General features: G+C 42.2%; 1 protein-coding gene across 2 annotated transcripts in view; it reads right to left on the reverse strand.

Moving 5' to 3' along the window:
• Positions 1–18,863, reverse strand: part of OTOP1 (otopetrin 1) — a 176,195-nt gene that overhangs the window by 84,906 nt on the left and 72,426 nt on the right. For both annotated transcript variants that reach the window (XM_085643336.1, XM_085643337.1), the window contains exon 4: positions 13,537–13,595. In XM_085643336.1, coding sequence (XP_085499462.1) covers positions 13,537–13,595 — 59 coding nt within the window. The remainder of the gene's footprint in view (positions 1–13,536; positions 13,596–18,863) is intronic.

The following is an 18,863-nucleotide window of genomic DNA, read 5'->3' on the forward strand; positions in this document are numbered from 1 at the left end:
TAGCCGAACACCGAGGTTAGACTACCAGGATAAAGTTAAATTAATCGGAGGATTGTGGAACTGAGTTGCCATGCAATGAGGCTAAATCACATCTGCACGCATGCCATTAGTCTCAAATAATTGTCACTGCTTTAGATCTTGAGTCAAAAGGGTGTTTTCAACAATGCTGCCTTAATCTCTGCGGAAATTTGTACTGCAGGCTTTTTATATACTCTGCTTGCAGGACCGGACTAATCCGGAACATGGGGAAACCTGCCAAACCTGTCCATTATTCCACTGGGCATTTCCCAGGTAGGCTGGGGCATTAAGGGCAGGGTTTTCGGACAGAGTGTCACTGTTGAAGCCTCTGTCAATTTCTCCAGCTTCCACAGGTAAATACAGGAGGCATGGAGGGAGGCTTCAGGAGAGAGAAACAAGAAGGAAAGGATAACCATGACACCTTACTACAGAGAGAAAACCATTGGATATACCACATGAACACTTTGAAACCCAATGGGATGAATGAACGGGTTAAATGCCAATGTTATCTATAATATAGTGTATATTTATACCATGACACAGGATGTATGCTATGAAAGGAGATATTACGTATTACGATATGTTATGAACTTTCTGATTCTGTTAAGAAAGAACTTCACTCTTAGTTCGTTTCCTCAGACATTTGAAGATAATATGTTAAATCATATATCCAAAGGATAGGGTATTTACTGTTTATAGTATCGCACTTCATCTCTCCCCATACTTTTTATGAACACTAGCCAGCCACTAACAGTGACGTGTAGTTCGTTGTCTCCTTTTTTAACACGCAACATCAACCCACTGTTGGCATATTACATTACCTACATTCCCCAACACATGTTTTTATAACTTCACATTAGCAGGTTTTATATATCGCGCCGTCCTATTTAGCTACCTATGCATTTGAGCAAATTTTTTCTATAGAACAAAGCTTTATTACACTGCACAAGTAAGTCTACTTGTGCAGTTGCTAATGTGCAACACGCTGATCATTTAACCAAACCACAGTCCGCTTTTCATGTTCAGCACTGCACGTTCACGTGCAGTCCGTTATTTTCCATATAATAGCAACGCGGACTCACAGGAGGTTACTAACAAGCACAGAACCGCTTTTGGAGAGGAGCTCACCGTTCTGACATAATCGATAAGCGAGATACTGGCAGTGAGCCTGTATCTCTTTTGAAGTAAAACGCATTTTTGAAGTAAGCTGCATGTTCGTTATTAAGCTCGTTTTTTCGTTACAAGGTGCTAGTTGGGTTCATTCACTCGCTAAAACCGTCACCACATTGCACGATATTTGTTGATAATTGACTTATGGACTTCGCCTAAATATCGTTTAAACAAGTAATGAAGTCGTGAGTCTTTATGAGAAATAAATCACGTTATCACGGGTAAGTTAACATTCACATTAAATAGGCACAATGAGCGCACATATATCGGCAGGTTGAACACCATGGCACCACTAACTAACATCTCGGTGGGTATCCTCAGTAATTAACTAGGAATAACATTTAACTTTATAGAAATTCCCCTGATGAAGGCCAGCCGTCCGAAATGCATTTGGACAACGATTAATATGTCAATCCTGGAATGATGCAGTTTGGGAACTGTAGCCAACCCAAGAAAGAAAATTATTGTGAATAAAACAATACGCATGAACTTTTGAACGGAATTTTTTGAGAAGCAAATACTGTTGAAAGTGGAAAAAGCTCCTAAGAGAGCTTTCTTAACCTGTGCCTTGGGAGACATACCCCACGGATTTGGGGATGCTACCACAGTAAATTGGCTTATAACCCATTGGCATATTTAATTTACTTGCAAGTCCCTTGTCCCTGTACAGAGTGCAACTGGACGCTAGGAGCCACAGACCTAAGGGAGGGCAAAAAGGAGCAGAGCAGGCCGCCTGATCAGATATGGGCTTGCCGTATAAACTGCAGATCCTTATCTAAACATGCAGAGGATCTGTGGTTGCTATTGGTTGGAAATGAGTTGGAGATTTTGTTTCTTACTGAAACTTGGCTGAAGGATGATATCCTTGCAACAGTGGCTCTAGCCTTGCCTTCTGGGTTTAAACTATGTTGCGCTAATAGAGCAGGAGACAAAAGGGGAGGCGGAGTAACAATAATTTTTAAAGACTCCTGGGACATAGCGTCCTCAGCATTAGGGAATATGGGATGGCCTTAATTTTTGCATCCAGACTGGCCCCACAACCTCCTTCTCAGGACTGCTGGTATATAGGCCTCCTGACTGTCCACCCGATATACACCTGGAATTATGCACCTTCATTGAACAGAGATTCCTCCTATCCTCTAATTTTACAGTATTAGGGGATTTTAATTTGCACGTAAATGACCCCACTTGTGTCCCTGCAATGCAGATGGTCTCCTTGACGGAAGGTGCAAATCTGCCCCAACTTGTGAAATTCCATACCCACAAAGCTGCCATATCCTCGAACTGATATTCTATAATATCTCGTCCATGAAAACTGAAGAGCCAAACCAGATGGTTTGGACAGACCATTTTCTCATTCCTTTTTCTTTTAATCTGTCCAAACCAGACCTATCTGAGAGTGCCAGATACTTCTTAAAGAGGAATTGGAAGAAGCTGACAGCCGCATGCTTAAGCCCGATTTTATTAGCTAGCCAACCGCCCCTATCTCTTGACCCTAATTTAGACACTCTGGCCCTACATAACTGGATTGCCGCCGCAGTAGAGTCTTCAGCACCAGCTAGAGTTACTAGATCTATGAGGCAAACCCCCTCAGCCCCATGGTTCTCGGAGTCACTTAGGGCTATGAAAAGTAAGTGCAAGCGCTTGGAACGACTCGGTAGGGTGGATTATGACACCTCTGCCAAAATGATATATAAGAAATCCTTTAAGGTTATGCACAAATTTATGAAGGAGGCAAGAAGAGACCACATTGCCAAGTGTATTGACTCTTCCGATAAACTGGGAAAGGCTATCTTTAAGGTGGTCAACTCCTTCCTCAAACTCCGCGAGATGGTCACTGATACCCAGTCATCGATGGCACTGTGCGAGAGAATCTCAATCTTTTTTAATGATAAAATCAGCAACGTCTACAACTCTTTTGTAGCCACTACCACTATGTCTAAATCCGACATGGCAGTTAGGCATGCACCCTTGTCTCTCTTTTCTGCCTTTGCGCCCATCTCTTAGAGGGATGCAGTGGCAATGATCCAGGGATGCAAGTCTGGCTCGCCAGAAGATCCATGCCCCCCTAAATTGTGGAAAGAGTTGGCTAATCCCACAAGCTATGTGCTGTCTACAATCTGGAATGCTTCTCTTTCCTCCGGCACTTTCCCTGATTTATGGAAGCATGCCACTCTACTTCCCCTAAAAAAAGAAAACAAATATGGATTCGGGGGAACTGAACAATTACAGACCCACACCTCTATTACCTGCCCCTGCAAAAATGCTAGAGAAGGTAGTGCAGCGGCAATTGACCAACTTCATTGAAAATAACAATATCCTGCACGATACCCAATCTGGTTTCCGAGCAGGGTTCAGTACAGAGACTGCATTGCTAGAGGGAGCTGATTCAGTTAGAATGGCATTGGACTCAGGAGCATCAGCTATGCTTGCGCTCCTGGATCTCTCTGCAGCATTCGATACTGTGGACCACGCTATACTGACTCAAAGCCTTCTGGCCAGCAGGGTTAATGGCACCGCTCTGGCCTGGCTGAAGTCCTTCCTCTACTGGCGCACTCAAAGGGTGGCCTTACAACCGTATCAATCCATGCGCAAGCCTTTGTGGTGCAGGGTGCCACAAGGGTCTGCCCTAAGCCCGTTCTTATTTAATATATATTTTGCCCCGTTATTTACTTTAATAGCCAACTAGGGAGTAAAGGCGATTTCCTAAGCCAACGACACCCAGTTGGTCTTTCCATTCAGGGATCAGACCGAAGACTCTTTCAAGTGCTTCAAAGGCTGCTTAAAAGACATTGCGGGCTGGATGAATAACAATAAACTTAAATTGAATGCCTACAAAACTGAAGTGATGTTTTGGTCAAATCCCAGCCACCGCCGGACGCACTTTGGTGGACTGAGGAAATGGGTCCGCCACCTGCAACTGCGGGCCAGGCAAAACATCTGGGTGTAAAATGGCAGGATGATCTATCCTTCTCGGCCCAAATTCAGCAGGTCACAGCCACCTGTTTTAGTAACCTGAGAAACCTGCGGAAATGTATACATCTGCTGCCAGAGAGCCGCCGGCGGACTGTAATCCACGCTACAGTAACTGACCGCCTGGACTACGCTAATGGCCTTTACACTGGATTACCGGCCTACCTTGTAAAGAAACTCCAGATGGTCCTAAATGCAGCTGCGAGATTAATCAAACATGTTCCTTTTCGGCAACACATCTCTCCTCATATTAGAGAACTACACTGGCTACCAGTAGCCAAGATAATTAAATTCAAGGCCTTGACATTATCCTTCTGGGCATTTCATGGGTCATGCCCTGCATATCTAAAACAGAGGTTGGGTGTCTACATGCAGTCATGTGTTTTGAGATCTTGCTCTCAGAATCTACTCTGCACCCCTTGAGTGAAGAAAACCCGGCTGGGTGGCAGATCATTTATGTTTGGGGCATCTAAATTGTGGAATTCCCTCCCCAATACCTTACGTCAAATATCCTCCGAAATACAATTTAGGAAGGCAGTCTAAACCTGGCTTTTCAACCTGGCTTAATTTAATCACTCCCTGATCACCTGTCGCTACAGCTCCAGGACACCACCTAGGAGGTAGCTGTTCGCGCTTAATAAATGGCAGTATTATTATTATTATTATTATTAAATGAATTGCTACCAGTGGGCATGCAGCGCTTATTGTGTCATCCACTTAAATAGAAATAAAACATGTCCCAGATCTGCCACTACAGTGTTAATGCAGTTTTAAACTGTTGTTTGAGTTGAAATTAAAACCCGTTTGCTAAGCCTTAAACTCCCTTTTATTACACATATGTCACCCCTAAGATAGGCCCTAGGTAGCCCATAGAGCAGGGTGCTGTGTAATTAAAAGGCTGAACATGTACTTTTAGGTTTTACATGTCCTGGTAGTGAAAACAATCTAAATTCATATTTCACTACTGTGAGACCTAACCCTCCCATACATTGGGGAATCCATTTTCCATTTAATATGCTGTAAGTTCCAATTTGGAGCAGATAACTATGTCATGTTTGGTGTTTTTGGAAATGTAAGGAACCCCCTTATTGGTATGGTAAAGGCTCTTTTTGTATTTCAATTTTGAAACTATCTCTTTTAGAAAGAGGCATTTTTCTGCCTTAGCCCTTTTGTGCCTGTCTTGAGTAACTTGACTGGGGGTAACTGTCAGTGAGGCTTTGTGAATTCCTCCCAGACATTCACACAATTAAGTGTTTAGGTGTGCCTTAATGTGCCATTTGCTGGCAGGATGAGGTGGCAGAGCTAAGCACAGCCCCACTTGAATATGAATTGGGAGTGCCCTGCTGCTCCCCCACAAAATAGCTATCACCTCAGCATTGTCATTGCAGCCAGCATGGAGACAGGGAAGGATAATCAGTAAATTATATGTAAAATAAAGCCCTTTTCTAGAAGCTTCCCCCACCTTCCAGAGGGAGGGCAGCCAAGTATAAAAAGGGGACTTTAGAGACGAACTCATTGGTACATTTATGGACCTGTGGATACTCTGCCAGGAAGAAGGAATGCTGTGCTGCTGAAAGGACTGCCACTCTGCTGGATTGCTGAGCCGATGCTGCCATACTGAATTTCTGCAATGCTGCCCTCTTGCCTGGGGACGAAGGACAGACCTTGCAACTTGAACCCAGGACAACCAGACTGACTCCAAAGAGCTAGTTTGCTGGCCATAAGGCTCCCTTTACCTTGGACCTACATCTGAACCGAAACTGAGTGAGTCCTGGCCTTCCAAGTGGTGCACCACCAGTCTTGGGCACGTGGAAGTAGAGCTGAAGGTGAGTGGATAACCAACATTTAAAATCGGGGACATTTGTTGGCTAAAAAAAGCCTGCTCTGAGAGCCTGCATGAGACTGAGACCAACATGCTCACCTATCCGACTGAGGTGCATCGCTAGTCGGATTGACTTTGTTGATTCTCCCGCTACTTTCTTCTCCACAGCAGCAAATCTGTTTCATCGTCCTTCACCAAAGGGTCTTTGGCTACAGCCCTCTGCCTCGTCCTGCTGGAGATTTTCAACTTCCATTTTAGAGACAAAGTCCGAACATAGAATTCTTCACTGCGGCTTCAACCCTAGGCTATCGACAATTACGCTTAAGCCTCAGACACCTCCTGCAGCCTTGTCTCACTGAATATTACCGTCTCTGAAGATTTTTCTCAGAAATTTTACGAAGTCCGAAGGTAAGCGCTGACCAGGCTCAATCCACTTCTTGTATTCAAACCGCGCTCCAACACGGCTGGCCATATTTTTTTACTTTGACCTGTTCTTGCTCGACTTGATGTCCCTGTTGGCGCGTTGATCTTTTAGGGAATACATTTTTCTAAAAACTTTACAAATTCATAACTTTGGTTCTACGATTTGGATTTTTGTTCTTTTGGTGTCAAATAATTTAACATTTACTCTATTTTTCTAAATTGATGTGGGATGTTTCCAGTCTTGTGTTTTCACTTTAATACTCTTTGCATGCTGCATAAATATTTTACACATTGTATCCAGGTTAAGCCTGACTGCTTTTTGTGTCACTATACCCAGGGTTCAGCACAGCTTAATTTTGTGACTTTTTGTGGTTCACCCTGCAAGGGATTGTGGCTGTTGCTTGACCAGGTCTTACACCCTAGCCAACCAACAACCCGATTTCTCACAGTACACAGCTTTCAATACTTGTACAACTGGGCATGGTGTTCCAAGGCTCCTGATTGAGTCACCTGCTATCTCACTTATCCATCTAAAACCTGCCTAGAGGTTATGTTGTCTGTGATCAGACATTAAAAAAGCTCAGCAGCGGGTCCTGAATGGAAAATTAAAAAGTAATTTCTGTTAAAAATGAAAAGTAGTTTTATAAATCTATGAACAACAAATCTTCTTGTACACCTCACATTTAATCAAATACTTACAACAGGGGGATGGAATATTTAGTGGTATGAAATCTAAATCATATTTCTGGATCCCTCCTACTAGCCATTGTTGACTCTTGCAGCTTTTTCAGTAATCCATTATTACTCGCACTACTCTAAAAGCGATTTGGCCATAAATGTGCTGCTCAATGAATCATGATTACAAGGCATGAGAAATGACAGCACATCCTAGAGTTTCCCACAGGGATATTTCATCAGGGAGACCTTGTGATTGCCTGTGGCGAAAGCGCCCAGAGAAAAACATACTTAAAAACCAGTTTTGGCCCATTCAAGAGTTAAAAAACGTAGAATAGCCTGGTAATCTAAATCTCATAATTATCATACCCTGCAGTATTTGTAGTCCTGGGGGTAGGACCAATGCAGCGTTGTGGCACCTGTAAAGCAGGTAGTGACATTTTCAACCACAAGAGAGTATTATGCACACAGATTGCAGTTAGGCGCATAAAATAGTGTGTAAAGTAGGTCTTACATTCGTACAACTACATTGGAACAGAAAATTAGAAAACAATAGATTCTATGAAGTTTTACAAAGTTTCACAAAGTCTGGTGCTCCAATCAGTATCGTGCACCATTGAAAATTAAAGTGACATATTTTCTGTTAACACCAGAATTGGGTCTACCTTTCCAAATTTTCAATACAAGATTTCTACCATTTTAGGTTTTTTCAATAACATTGTAATGATATCTCAGCTACGTTCAGCTTCTGTGAATTTTTCTGCATAGGTTTTGACTTACTGATATAAGCTGCATGACAATATATGCAGAATTTCCTCACTAATCATATCATCATATAATAACTGCAACAATTTAAGGCATGACATTACAGTTCCACTAACAGAAACAAATAACGTCAACGTCTGAAATGTCATGCTTTTTTCAAATCATACATTATTAATTTCACAGAAAATGTTCGGGTTAATTGTACACAACCAAAGCATTTATTTTATTTGTCTGAATAACCCGTGGTGCAAAATGGCATACATTGCAAAAATGTGGCCCATAACATGATCTGTGTGGTGATTTACAAGATTGGAAATGTGGGTTTTGTGGAACCACTAACCTTTTACCAATGAAACAAAACTATGTTTTGTGGGGTGCTAGTGAAGGGGTGGTCGAAAGGTCATGAGCACGTTAATTTGTATGCGGGTCACATTTGCGGGTTGGTTTGCCTCGTTACGGAATTTGTGATCATATATATGCAAATGGCAATGTTACAATGAATATTTGTAATGAGCAGAAAAACAGAGATGTGGACATAAAGCATAAAGTATGTTTACAATGACATCTAAAGAATATATTGCTGATACATAAATTGAGCTCTGCAGTTTGCAAGAATGCAATGGATCGTAAGGAGTGGGCTTAGGACCTTGCTTAGTCTGTCCAACAGAGGATGAAAACTAAGAAGTAATATTGTAGTGCTGTGAAGGTGATGTCTGTAATGGGAAGGCTGACTATCAAACACATAGCTGAGAGGTCAAGTAAAAATGAGGAATGAGGAAAGGTCATTATGTTGTGCAGGGGAGATGAAGCTAGTACGTGTATGAGAGAGATCTTCATGAAAAAGAGTGCCTAGATGACGTGTTATGGAACGTTAAGCAGATTGCAAGTAGAAAGGCAGCAGTATTTGAACAAGAAAAGGAAGAAAAGAGTATGGCACAGCTAAAGGCTCTTTAAGGAAGGGTATACCATCCACAGGTTTGAAGTATGCTGCAAAGGCTCTTGGGAGAAGGAAGCAGAAGAAATGAAAAGTGAGGTAGGTCAGGACTCTGAAGGAGATGTCCTTGGTCTTCATGCTATGATGGTTGACTGGGTCAAAAAGAGCCCACATAATTTAGGCAAAGTTTGGAATGCACTCTACTGAGGTTGCCGAGGAAAAGAGCATGATTTGGGCAGAGTTCTAAAGAAGAGTATGAGGAGTGTCTGATTAAAGACCAACAAATTCATTTGAGGGTCAACAGGGGTAGCAGATGGAACTTGTGCTTTGTGTCTTGCAACCCTCAGATAGTGCCATTATCCTCACAGTTGGGAAAACCAGTGCCAAGAACAGTAGGTAAACGTTGCTGTGATGAGCATTTCTACAGCTTTCACTGGGGCCTGGACATTACCCTTTTATGTCTGTAAAATAAATAAATTTAGCAGTGCAATGCAACCTCTTCTGAATAAATAATAATGAAATAAAAACAAACACATTTTTAAAGTTGTTGAGATGTTTCGTTCTTATTATTACATTAAAACAATGTGTTTGAATGAAAGCTTTACCACTGTGTTTTGCCTAACTGATGACAGCTAACGAACATACATCAAAATGTATTAGCAATAAGGAACAATTTGAGACAATTGCATAGTTCATATTCAATATATGGTCCATATCAACAAATACAGGTGGGCATAACTTCCATATATTTTTTTAATCTCTTTTTATGTTCCCCCAATAATTTATCAATAAACATCTCTTTGAGGTATACACTAAGGGACCCACTAGATCATTACAGTTTGTGGCGTCAATAATATAGGTGTCCAGTAGTGTTCTGTTTTTTGTGGTGCCACAAATTAATTTTCAAATGAACACATCATGTTTCAAATCGTGCAAAAAAAATGAGTAATATTCCCCTGGAATATCATTTTAGCAAGATAATTAAACTATAGATGGCATCTAAAATGGACATTTATTTGTATTGGGTTGTTATATTAAACTTGTAGAGAAAATGACAGATATGAGCTGTCACTTGCTGTGATGTTATCCGGGTTATGGTCATGTGGCATCACATTTTGGGAAGATTCAACGTCAAGTGTCATCTGATATCACTTTATTTGATGTCACTGAGGTCAAAGGGTGCATGATGTAACTTCAGCTAGCATTGGCATTTTGGTGACTTAACATCTGTGTTATGGTTACTGCATAGTGTTGTGAGAACATAATTTATTGGAAATTTTGAGTGAATTTTCAGGAGTGAAAGTCAGGAGTTTAGCAGTTAAACTGGGTTATATGGTGCATGTAGTAGAGAGCAGAATGTAGATAGTATTATATGAGATCAGGAGTGGGGGAGTAAGACGAGTCTTGGGCTGTCATGTCTGTGTTAAGGACAATGGCGTAGCTGGGCTTTGTGCTGCCCGTGGCACGCCCTGCGTTTGCCGCCCGTTGCAACCAAATGTAAGAGTGGGGGGCCAGAGGGGGTGCTGACAATTTCTGCATTTGCCGCGAGGGTCACAGGTAAGAGCAGGGGGTGCAACCCCCCAAAACTTGTGCCGCCCGGGATGGACCACCTCCCCCCCTTGCTACGCCACTGGTCATAGATATCAAAATTCTGCTTGAATGTTGTCACTTAAAGAATCATATGAAGTGGAGTTGAATAGCGCAGCTAACTTGCTAATTATTTGATGAAGATATGCAATGATGTCCTCGGGTGTAGGGGCTTAAGTGTTGTTTATAGCCAATTGACATGCATATTTGGAGGTGCAATGGTCAATAGTTGGTAGGCAGCAGATAAATTATACTGAATTGAGAATAAGATTTAAGTGATTGTAAGGGGGTGGGAACTGAACCAGTGTTAATCAGAGATATGAAGAATTTTACAAGTACTATTATTATGTAATGTACATAAGGGTCATAAAGGATTATATGAGGATGCAAGAGAGTGGTCCAAAATCATATTAAATTCTCTTATGGTCCTATAGCATTATTGGACAGCAGCACTGCACAACTTTATGCATTTTAAAAGGTGTGGTGACAGTGACTGCAAAGTTTCCTATAAAAGAGCAGCAAAAAGGCAGGGAAGGTGTAATTGGAACTGAGGAGTACACCAATAATTGCAAAACAGGTGCATTAATTTCAGTGACTTCAATGCTGTGATATTTTATTTTGATACTACTTGGTACAGCGGACATTTTAAAACTACTGGATAAAAGTGCCTATATTTATCTCTGTTTCTTTTAAAATAAAAAGCTCAGAGGTTATGTGATATTTTTGTCAGTAGATGGTTCAGTGACATCAGGCCAAGGGCAAGGTAACAGCTTAACAATTGATGAAAACACATTTTAACATTTCCTGGATTACTTAGAGACCAAAAATGTAACCCCAAGATAATTGAGAGATTATACATCAATTAAAATAAATCAGTTCAGTCAATTCACGGCCGTAAAGAGCAGTTGGCAAACTGGCTTGGTAGCCTGCATAAACATCTACAGAACCTATTGTGCATACGATCTAAAGATTTAAAATATCTTCAACCATGACATGGTTTTATTTTAGACAGCTTCAAGGCCAGATAGCTTCAAATAGGGTATTACCACCTCACCCTCTGTGTTCCTCTGCTAGGGAAATCTGTTGTCTTCATACATCCCTGACCTTATTTATATCCAGTCTCTCTGCACACATTTCAGAATAAGTCTTAATAAGCTATCAAATGTCCCAAAGGTAATGTTTGTGATGCTAAGAGTTGCGTGCATGCTACATGGTCACATATATCACAACTGCTGCCTATAACAACAATGTGAAAATGCACCTATGTTTAAAGGGCCTGATTAAGAATTTGGCAGATGGGAAGTTACTCCATTAGCTTGATGGAATAAAGTACTCCACAGCCGTGATGGACTACTAGCCCACCACATTTTGAGATGTCCACTGGCTCAGCGTCAAGAGGTTTCCTGCAAATGCTTTGAAAGTTTGACAGGCGACGACATCAACATGACAGAGCTGGACGTCAAACTTACACCTTTTCATTTTCAAAAACAAAATTGCAATGCATGATTTTGTTTATGAAAATAAAGAAAAACACAATGGCACCCTTGCCATGGGAGATTTCTCTCATGACATGAGAGGTCATTTTGCAGTTTTTACTGCCTGCTACCTCTAGGTATTACCTGGTGGTAAACTGCCCATGTGCTCACTGACTCTAAATAGGTTGCAGGAACACGTGGCTAATGCGGTTTGGAAATCATTCCGACCTAATCAGTTTGGGAATGGTTTCCGACCGACTCAGATCGGGAGAGTCCGACCAACCAATTACGATGCATCTAGATGCTTCCAGATACGATTTGGTCTGACTCCCATTGACTTCAACGGGAGCCTATGTTCCGACCGAATGCATAGGCTCCCATTGAAGGAAGAGGTGGTTGGGAAAAATTGGGCACCCTGTGGCGGGCAACTGCTGGTGCCTGCCACATGGTGCATGGCTTGAAATGGAGGACCCATGGGTACCCCCACGGGCCCGATAAGGAAGGCTCTGGGTGCCGGGGGGACTCGCTACGGGCCCCCATAGTCTGATTACGATTGCTGATTAGAGTTGGATGGCACAATTTGGAAAGGCTGTCCGGATCCAGCATCGTAATTGGTTGTTCGGAAAGGCAGCCCGTAGAGACGTACGAGTCTACTCCATATGTCTCGGTCATTCCGAATGCTGTTGTGTTCGGATTAGGATATTCCTAACGCCTAACTCACATTGTAATTGGTCGGTTGGAAACCTTTACGATTCGGTCAGAATGACGCATTCCCTATCTGATTCGGACAGAACAAATGCTGTTAGGAGTCCTTTCAAACCGCATCATAATCAGCCCCTTTGTCAGCGGCGTATTTAGGCGGTGGAGACTGAGGCACTTCCGCCACTGTTGCAAAGGGGAAACCATGCTTTTTTAAGATTCATTCACTTTAATGCAGGGATTCTTTAGGTTCTTCAGTGTTGGAAACTGTCTCCTACTCTGCATCCAGAGTAGGAGACCCATCCCTCCACTTTCCAAAGTGCAGGGATGGGTTGTCCTTAACTGCCAAGAAGAACTATAGCTCAAATCTAATTCAGCGTTAATATATATATGCTGGGCTAAATAGACCAATAGTAAAATAAGAAATGTGTTTGCTAGCTTCACTTGTTTGTAGACTAATACCTGGATTTAAGAATTCCGACATAAAACTACTTAAGACTTTTTTTGTAATTCAACATGTCTCTGATTGCTTGCTTTGATACATAGTAGTCATTCATATGTTACCTCAGACGTATTACAGCTATTCGGTTCTCTTCAAATGCCCAGGGAAGTAAGTGACCAATAAATCAGATGTGTCTGTTTCATTGGCTACTGAAATATTCGTATGCCTGGTTCACTGATATTAAAACTTGACTTGCTCTGGGATGTGAAGGTATTGTTGAACTTTGCCATCTGATGGGAGATGTAATGATTCGTCCAGGAGCTGAAGTTGGGAAGAATCAATAAAGCCCAGGTTTCCTGATTCCAAACATAACAACTTAGCCATTCTACCAAGTCTCATAGCTACTTTCATGAAAAATGATCTTTGGCAGATGCAAAACCATATCTTCCAACAATGAATGCAATCTATGCCAAGATAGAGTTCCCAGTTATTATCTTATGTTGCAAGGTGTAATTCAATGCCACTTTATCAGAATAATAAATATCATATTTACCTTTCAAGTGTTTTGAAAGACTGGATTATATCCTTCGCATGAAACCAAAGAAAGTAAACCTATTGAAACAGAGAGGTTTAGACAAAATACATTCAGTATAGATATTGTAAAGATGTTTTCCTACATCAAGAAGTTTATTAAGGTTAGATCAAATATAATTCAAAATCCCAACAAGCAGGTTTATCTGCCAAGACCGCAATGCTTTGCATTAAAAAGGTAAAATGATACAAAATACTCAATAAAATTTATATTTGCTACACTTAATTTTTTTCCAAGTACCACCATGCACATGCTTTTTTTTACAGTGAGGACATGCCACACAAGACCTCGGTTGGAAAAAATATATATGTGCATACGTGCAGATCTAGAAATGAAATCTAGAACATCAATTCACTTGTGCTGTGGGCCTTTTTTAAATTAAGTAGGAAGAGTATCTCCACTATATATACAAAAATCTCCACCATGCGCAAGTACACAACTAGAGACAAAAAGGTATGGTGAATCATGACCATCGTCTCTGCCGAATTGTTTTCTTTAAAAATATTATCCCTGGGCGTAGTTCACGAAGTAGCACTTCGCGAAGCTACGCAAAGTGCATTACGCACTACGCGTAGCACTTCGCGAACTGCGTAGTACCTTGTTCGCACTGTGCCAGATGTCGTTTTCAATGATTGCACAGTGCGGACAAGCAACCGGCACTGTGCAATCATTGAAAATGGCATCTTGCACAGTGCGAGCTGTAGTTTTCTGCTGCTCGAGTAGATTTTTACTCGAGCGGCAGCTTTCTCAACGCGAACTGGTAGTTTCTCATCGCGAGCGGTCGCGAGCATACGCGACCACTCGCAATGAGAAACCTGACCTCCTCGGGTTGGGAATCTCGCCGGGAGGTTTATTTTCCATGCTCGCGATCGCCAACTTGATGTTGCTGATCGCAAACAAGGAAAAAGTCTCGCCGTGATATCATTTTGCTTGCTCGCGGTCGCCAACTTGACGCTGAGGACCGCGAGCAAGCAATAAATGACCGCAGCACTACGCTACGCGTGTTCGCACTGTGCTACGTGCAATTCGCGTAGTGCGAAGTAGCGCGAACTTCGCAAACTACGCGAGTGTAGCGTAGTGCTTTGCCCAGGCTTCAAAAATATATCAATTGCTAGAGAATAACAGTCTTACACCCAGACCCTCTGAGCCACTAGACTTATGGGGCAATGGAGAATGCAATGCATTTTCCAACTTTGTTATGCTATGTTTTGTGATGGCGGGTCAGGACAAAACATGTCATACCATGTCATGCAATACCGTGCCATGACAAAGAGGTCTTGTGAAAAGAAATGATGCTGCTTGCTGTTGCAGGTGCGCGCTTAATGAGAAAAAATGAACCAAAACACACCAAAGTAGCAGAACAAACATATACTGAAAAAAGAAAGTCATAAGCTGCACATCAGACGGAGAGCAGATTCCCCCCCAAATATAATATGAAGGGGAAGAATTCCAAATACCTGTGGCAGCATAGAGACAATTTTGTTGTCTCTAGGTATATCTACTGTCTTTTAGTCAGCTAAGTCCAAAGTCTTTACTAATGTGTATCTTGACTACACCTCAAAACTATGACTGTACCTGGTCAAAGTACGCTCACAGGAGTTCAGCACAAAACTGAGGTTAGAAGACACAGATTCAACTCTAAACAATTCAATTGAGCTTGTCTTGCACATCTTCAAATTTAACTATATCTCCACCACTCCAAAAACAACTTACCCTACAATTTGCGTCAAATTCTACTACATTGTCTACAAGGCATGCACTAAAAGAACACGCTACCTCACCAAAACATTTTAGCGGCCACATGTAACCCAAAGTTTAACCACAGGATGCTGATCTAGTAGACACAATAAACAATTTTGAAAACAATTCTTGACCACCTATTTCGAAACAATCTGGCATGATCAACCACTGAACCTCACTCTATCCCTGGCACACTTCATTAAATAACCATAAATTCACTGATGATCCATATTCCTGTCTCCACATGCATCTGACTCTGACCTCCTTTTAACCCTCATGCCCACACAAAATATCTTGCACCATGAAGTCCTGGAACTATATGAACAGCCTTTGTGTTTTTTATCTGTTGTTCTCTACCATTAACTTGGCAACCCCAATTTCCATCAGGAGACAAAGAAGTTTTTAAAAAAATATTGCACTTCCCTACAAAACCAATTGTTGCTGCATACCAAATATTTGTCAATGGGATCAATGGCAATAGGCATGTCTCTTTGCATTGTGGCTGTGAGCAAAGTGGTCAACTCATCTTAAGATGAGTGCTTTTATGTTGCCTGATACGAATGGTTATCGGTGATAGGCACACCGCTGAAGGAGTACAAGACACTCATAGACAAGTAACCAAAAGTGACACAGTGATAGGCAAAAAATACAATAGTGCTTCTTGAAGATTTGAGCAACAGTTGAAGTGTGAAATGTGTCTGTTGGTGAGAATTTTAGCAGTGAGAATCGGAGGGGGAGCTATTGCTATGCATATTGAGCACAGTCCCGGGCACATGTGGTGGGGGTATGACAATGGTATGAAAGTCTCGTTTAGATCAAAATAGCAACGGTCGACACCAGTGTAACGTTGAAGTAATGATTGAATGGAATCAAACAACCAGCCGACACGTGTTTCGTCACTAGGAATAGTCCTGTGACTCTTCAGGGCTGTGTGGCGTTTGTGAGGAAAGGTAAAGAAGGTCCCACAGAGCCGGTGATAATTCCAACCCGGCCAGGGGTACATGGTGGACTGGATGGCGAATGATGAAGTGCGGTGCAGAAGGCACCTTGGTGAGTGGTCGACACGACTGGTGGATGTATGTAGGCCTGGGTATGGTGTGTAAGGACCATGCGGAGTCCGCATCCGGCAGTCTCCACGGAACCAGTGTCTCACGGCATCCTCATGGCTTATAGCAGGCGCACCCGCCCTTTTGTTCACCCAGCATCCTGGATGGCAATGATTACCTTCTACTCAGGCTCCTAAAACTCCCTGCTGTTGCACGGCGTTCCAGCCTTCTCGCCCCTCCACTAGACACTGGATGGTCCTTACACACCATACCCAGGCCTACATACGTCCACCCATAGTGCAGCGCATCCGCCCCGTCTCATCAAATCTGCACTTTTGTACAGTTCTATCCCCGGCGGCCAACACCCCAACGCCCTCAACGTACATCCACACGTGGTACCCCAGTCGCGTCAAATACTCACCAAGGTGCCTTCTGCACCGCACTTCATCATCCGCCATCCAATCCACCACGTACCCCTGGCCGTGACCACTGTTCAGGTCGGAAGCAACACATCGCCCTTCGACGCTGATGCAAAATCTCTTTGATGACAGCAGGTCCACAACCTGTGTGGCCCAACAATGCCGCTCTGTGCGGCTCGATGTCAATGCATTGCCTTCACTTCAGCAAAGCCTAACCTGTGCTCCATCCAAGGTACTTTCTCAGCTGTCCCTGCATGGGTCCTGTAGCCAGCCTGCCCTCCTTCTCAGTCAGCCTGAACTTTGGATTTGCACCAGTCCCTCACAACCTCAAGTAACCCTTTGACTGCTAGTGACTTCTTAGCACTGATTTGGCATTTAATATTTAAAAATCCATATCCCGACTTCCACTGATTGGATTTTTGTAATTTTAGTCTTATTCTTCTCAGATACACATTCCCTATTTTACTAAATCTGTGTGGAGTCTTTTTTATGTGTATTTATTGTGTTACTGTATATGTGTGTGTGTTGCACAAATACATTACTCATAGCTTCTTAAGATAAGGCTGGCTGCTCTGTGCCAAGCTACCAGAGGGTGAGCATAGGTTAACTTTTAGTGTGTAACTAGCTTATCCTGACTAGGATTGTGGTCCCTACTTGGGCAGGGTGCAAACCTTTCACAACTAGAGACCCAATTTTTAACAACATTCTTTAATCAAATACCTGAGATAAAAGTGAAATTGATGAAGCCTGACATCAGACCATGTTCCTAAAGTGGGGAGCCGATAAAGTTAGAAAGTTACTTTGTAGGTAAATTTGAAGATAAAGGAGGTATATGTCTGGTAAAATGTAAGTTTCATCAAAAGGGGATAGTATCCTCAGTTGGCTCCACCAAAAGGATCTAGGTGTGATGTTGGACCGAAAAAGTGACCCCCTATATTTGTGAAAGAGTTGTGTCAAGTGGTGAAATCCGTGGAGGATGATTTGCTGGATGACAAAATTCGCTCTAGAATTGACTGATGAAGGTGTGCAACCATTGTGTGGTAAAGCATGGAATGTGCAATTTTCAGTGAGATCTAAAATGCAGGCTGAGCACGACAAGTTGGAAAAGGAAGGTGTGATAGAGGAAGTAGAGGGTACAGAACGGTTTGCCCCATTGGTTTCAGCAAGAAAGAAAGAAAGAGCAATGAGGTTTTATGTAGACTTGAGAGAGTTGAACAAGGTGTCCCTGTTGATAAATACCCCAATCCCAGGATAGAGGACATGCTGACGTTATTGCAAGTTGTCAGAGTATTTTTCTCTGTAGATCTTAAGTCAGCATACCACCAGATAGAGATAAAAGAAGAACCTAAAGAAGCCACTGCCTTCATAACACTGTTTGCCACTTTCAAGTATGGGAGGATTCCATTTGGATTGTTGTCAGTGGCTTCAGATTTTCAGAGAGCAATGGCGAGGGTTTTGAAAGGATTGGAGGGAGTCAAAACATATCAACCCAATGTACTGATTTTTGGTTCTGATGTGGAGAAACATGGTGAAAGATTGAGGGCAGTCCTTCAGAGGATGGAAAAGGTGAATTTGACAATTCAAGGGGAAGAATGTAAATCAAGGCAATCAATCATTGATTATCTTAGGCATGAGTATAAAACTGAAAGCCAGCTTGGTTGTAGTAACTAATGGACTGTCATCACCTCAAAGTAAAGAGGAACTTCCCAAGTTTCTAGGTATGGCTGAGCATTACAGAAAATGTATACCGAATTTTGCCATGAAAAGTGTGAGGATGAGAGAACTGTTGAAGAAGGGTGCAGACTTTGCATGGGACGAGGAGTGTGAACCAGAGTTCAAATAGATTAATCTAGAACTAGCTGCAGTACCCAGTCTAAGGATATTTGATCCTTACATTAAGTCCACTTTGATAACTGATGCTAGTGTGAAAGAGTTGGGGCAGTGTTGGTACAAGAAGAGGGAGTTAATGAGAAATGTTCACCTCACGCAGCCTAAAGTGGCCAGATATGTAGAACTAGGTGATTGAAAGGGAGACTTTGGCCATATATTGGGTGGTGCTGAAAATAAGAATGTTTCTTTGGGA

This window comes from Triturus cristatus, chromosome 2_2, assembly GCF_964204655.1.
Source record: "Triturus cristatus chromosome 2_2, aTriCri1.1, whole genome shotgun sequence".
Taxonomy (NCBI): Eukaryota; Metazoa; Chordata; class Amphibia; order Caudata; family Salamandridae; genus Triturus; species Triturus cristatus.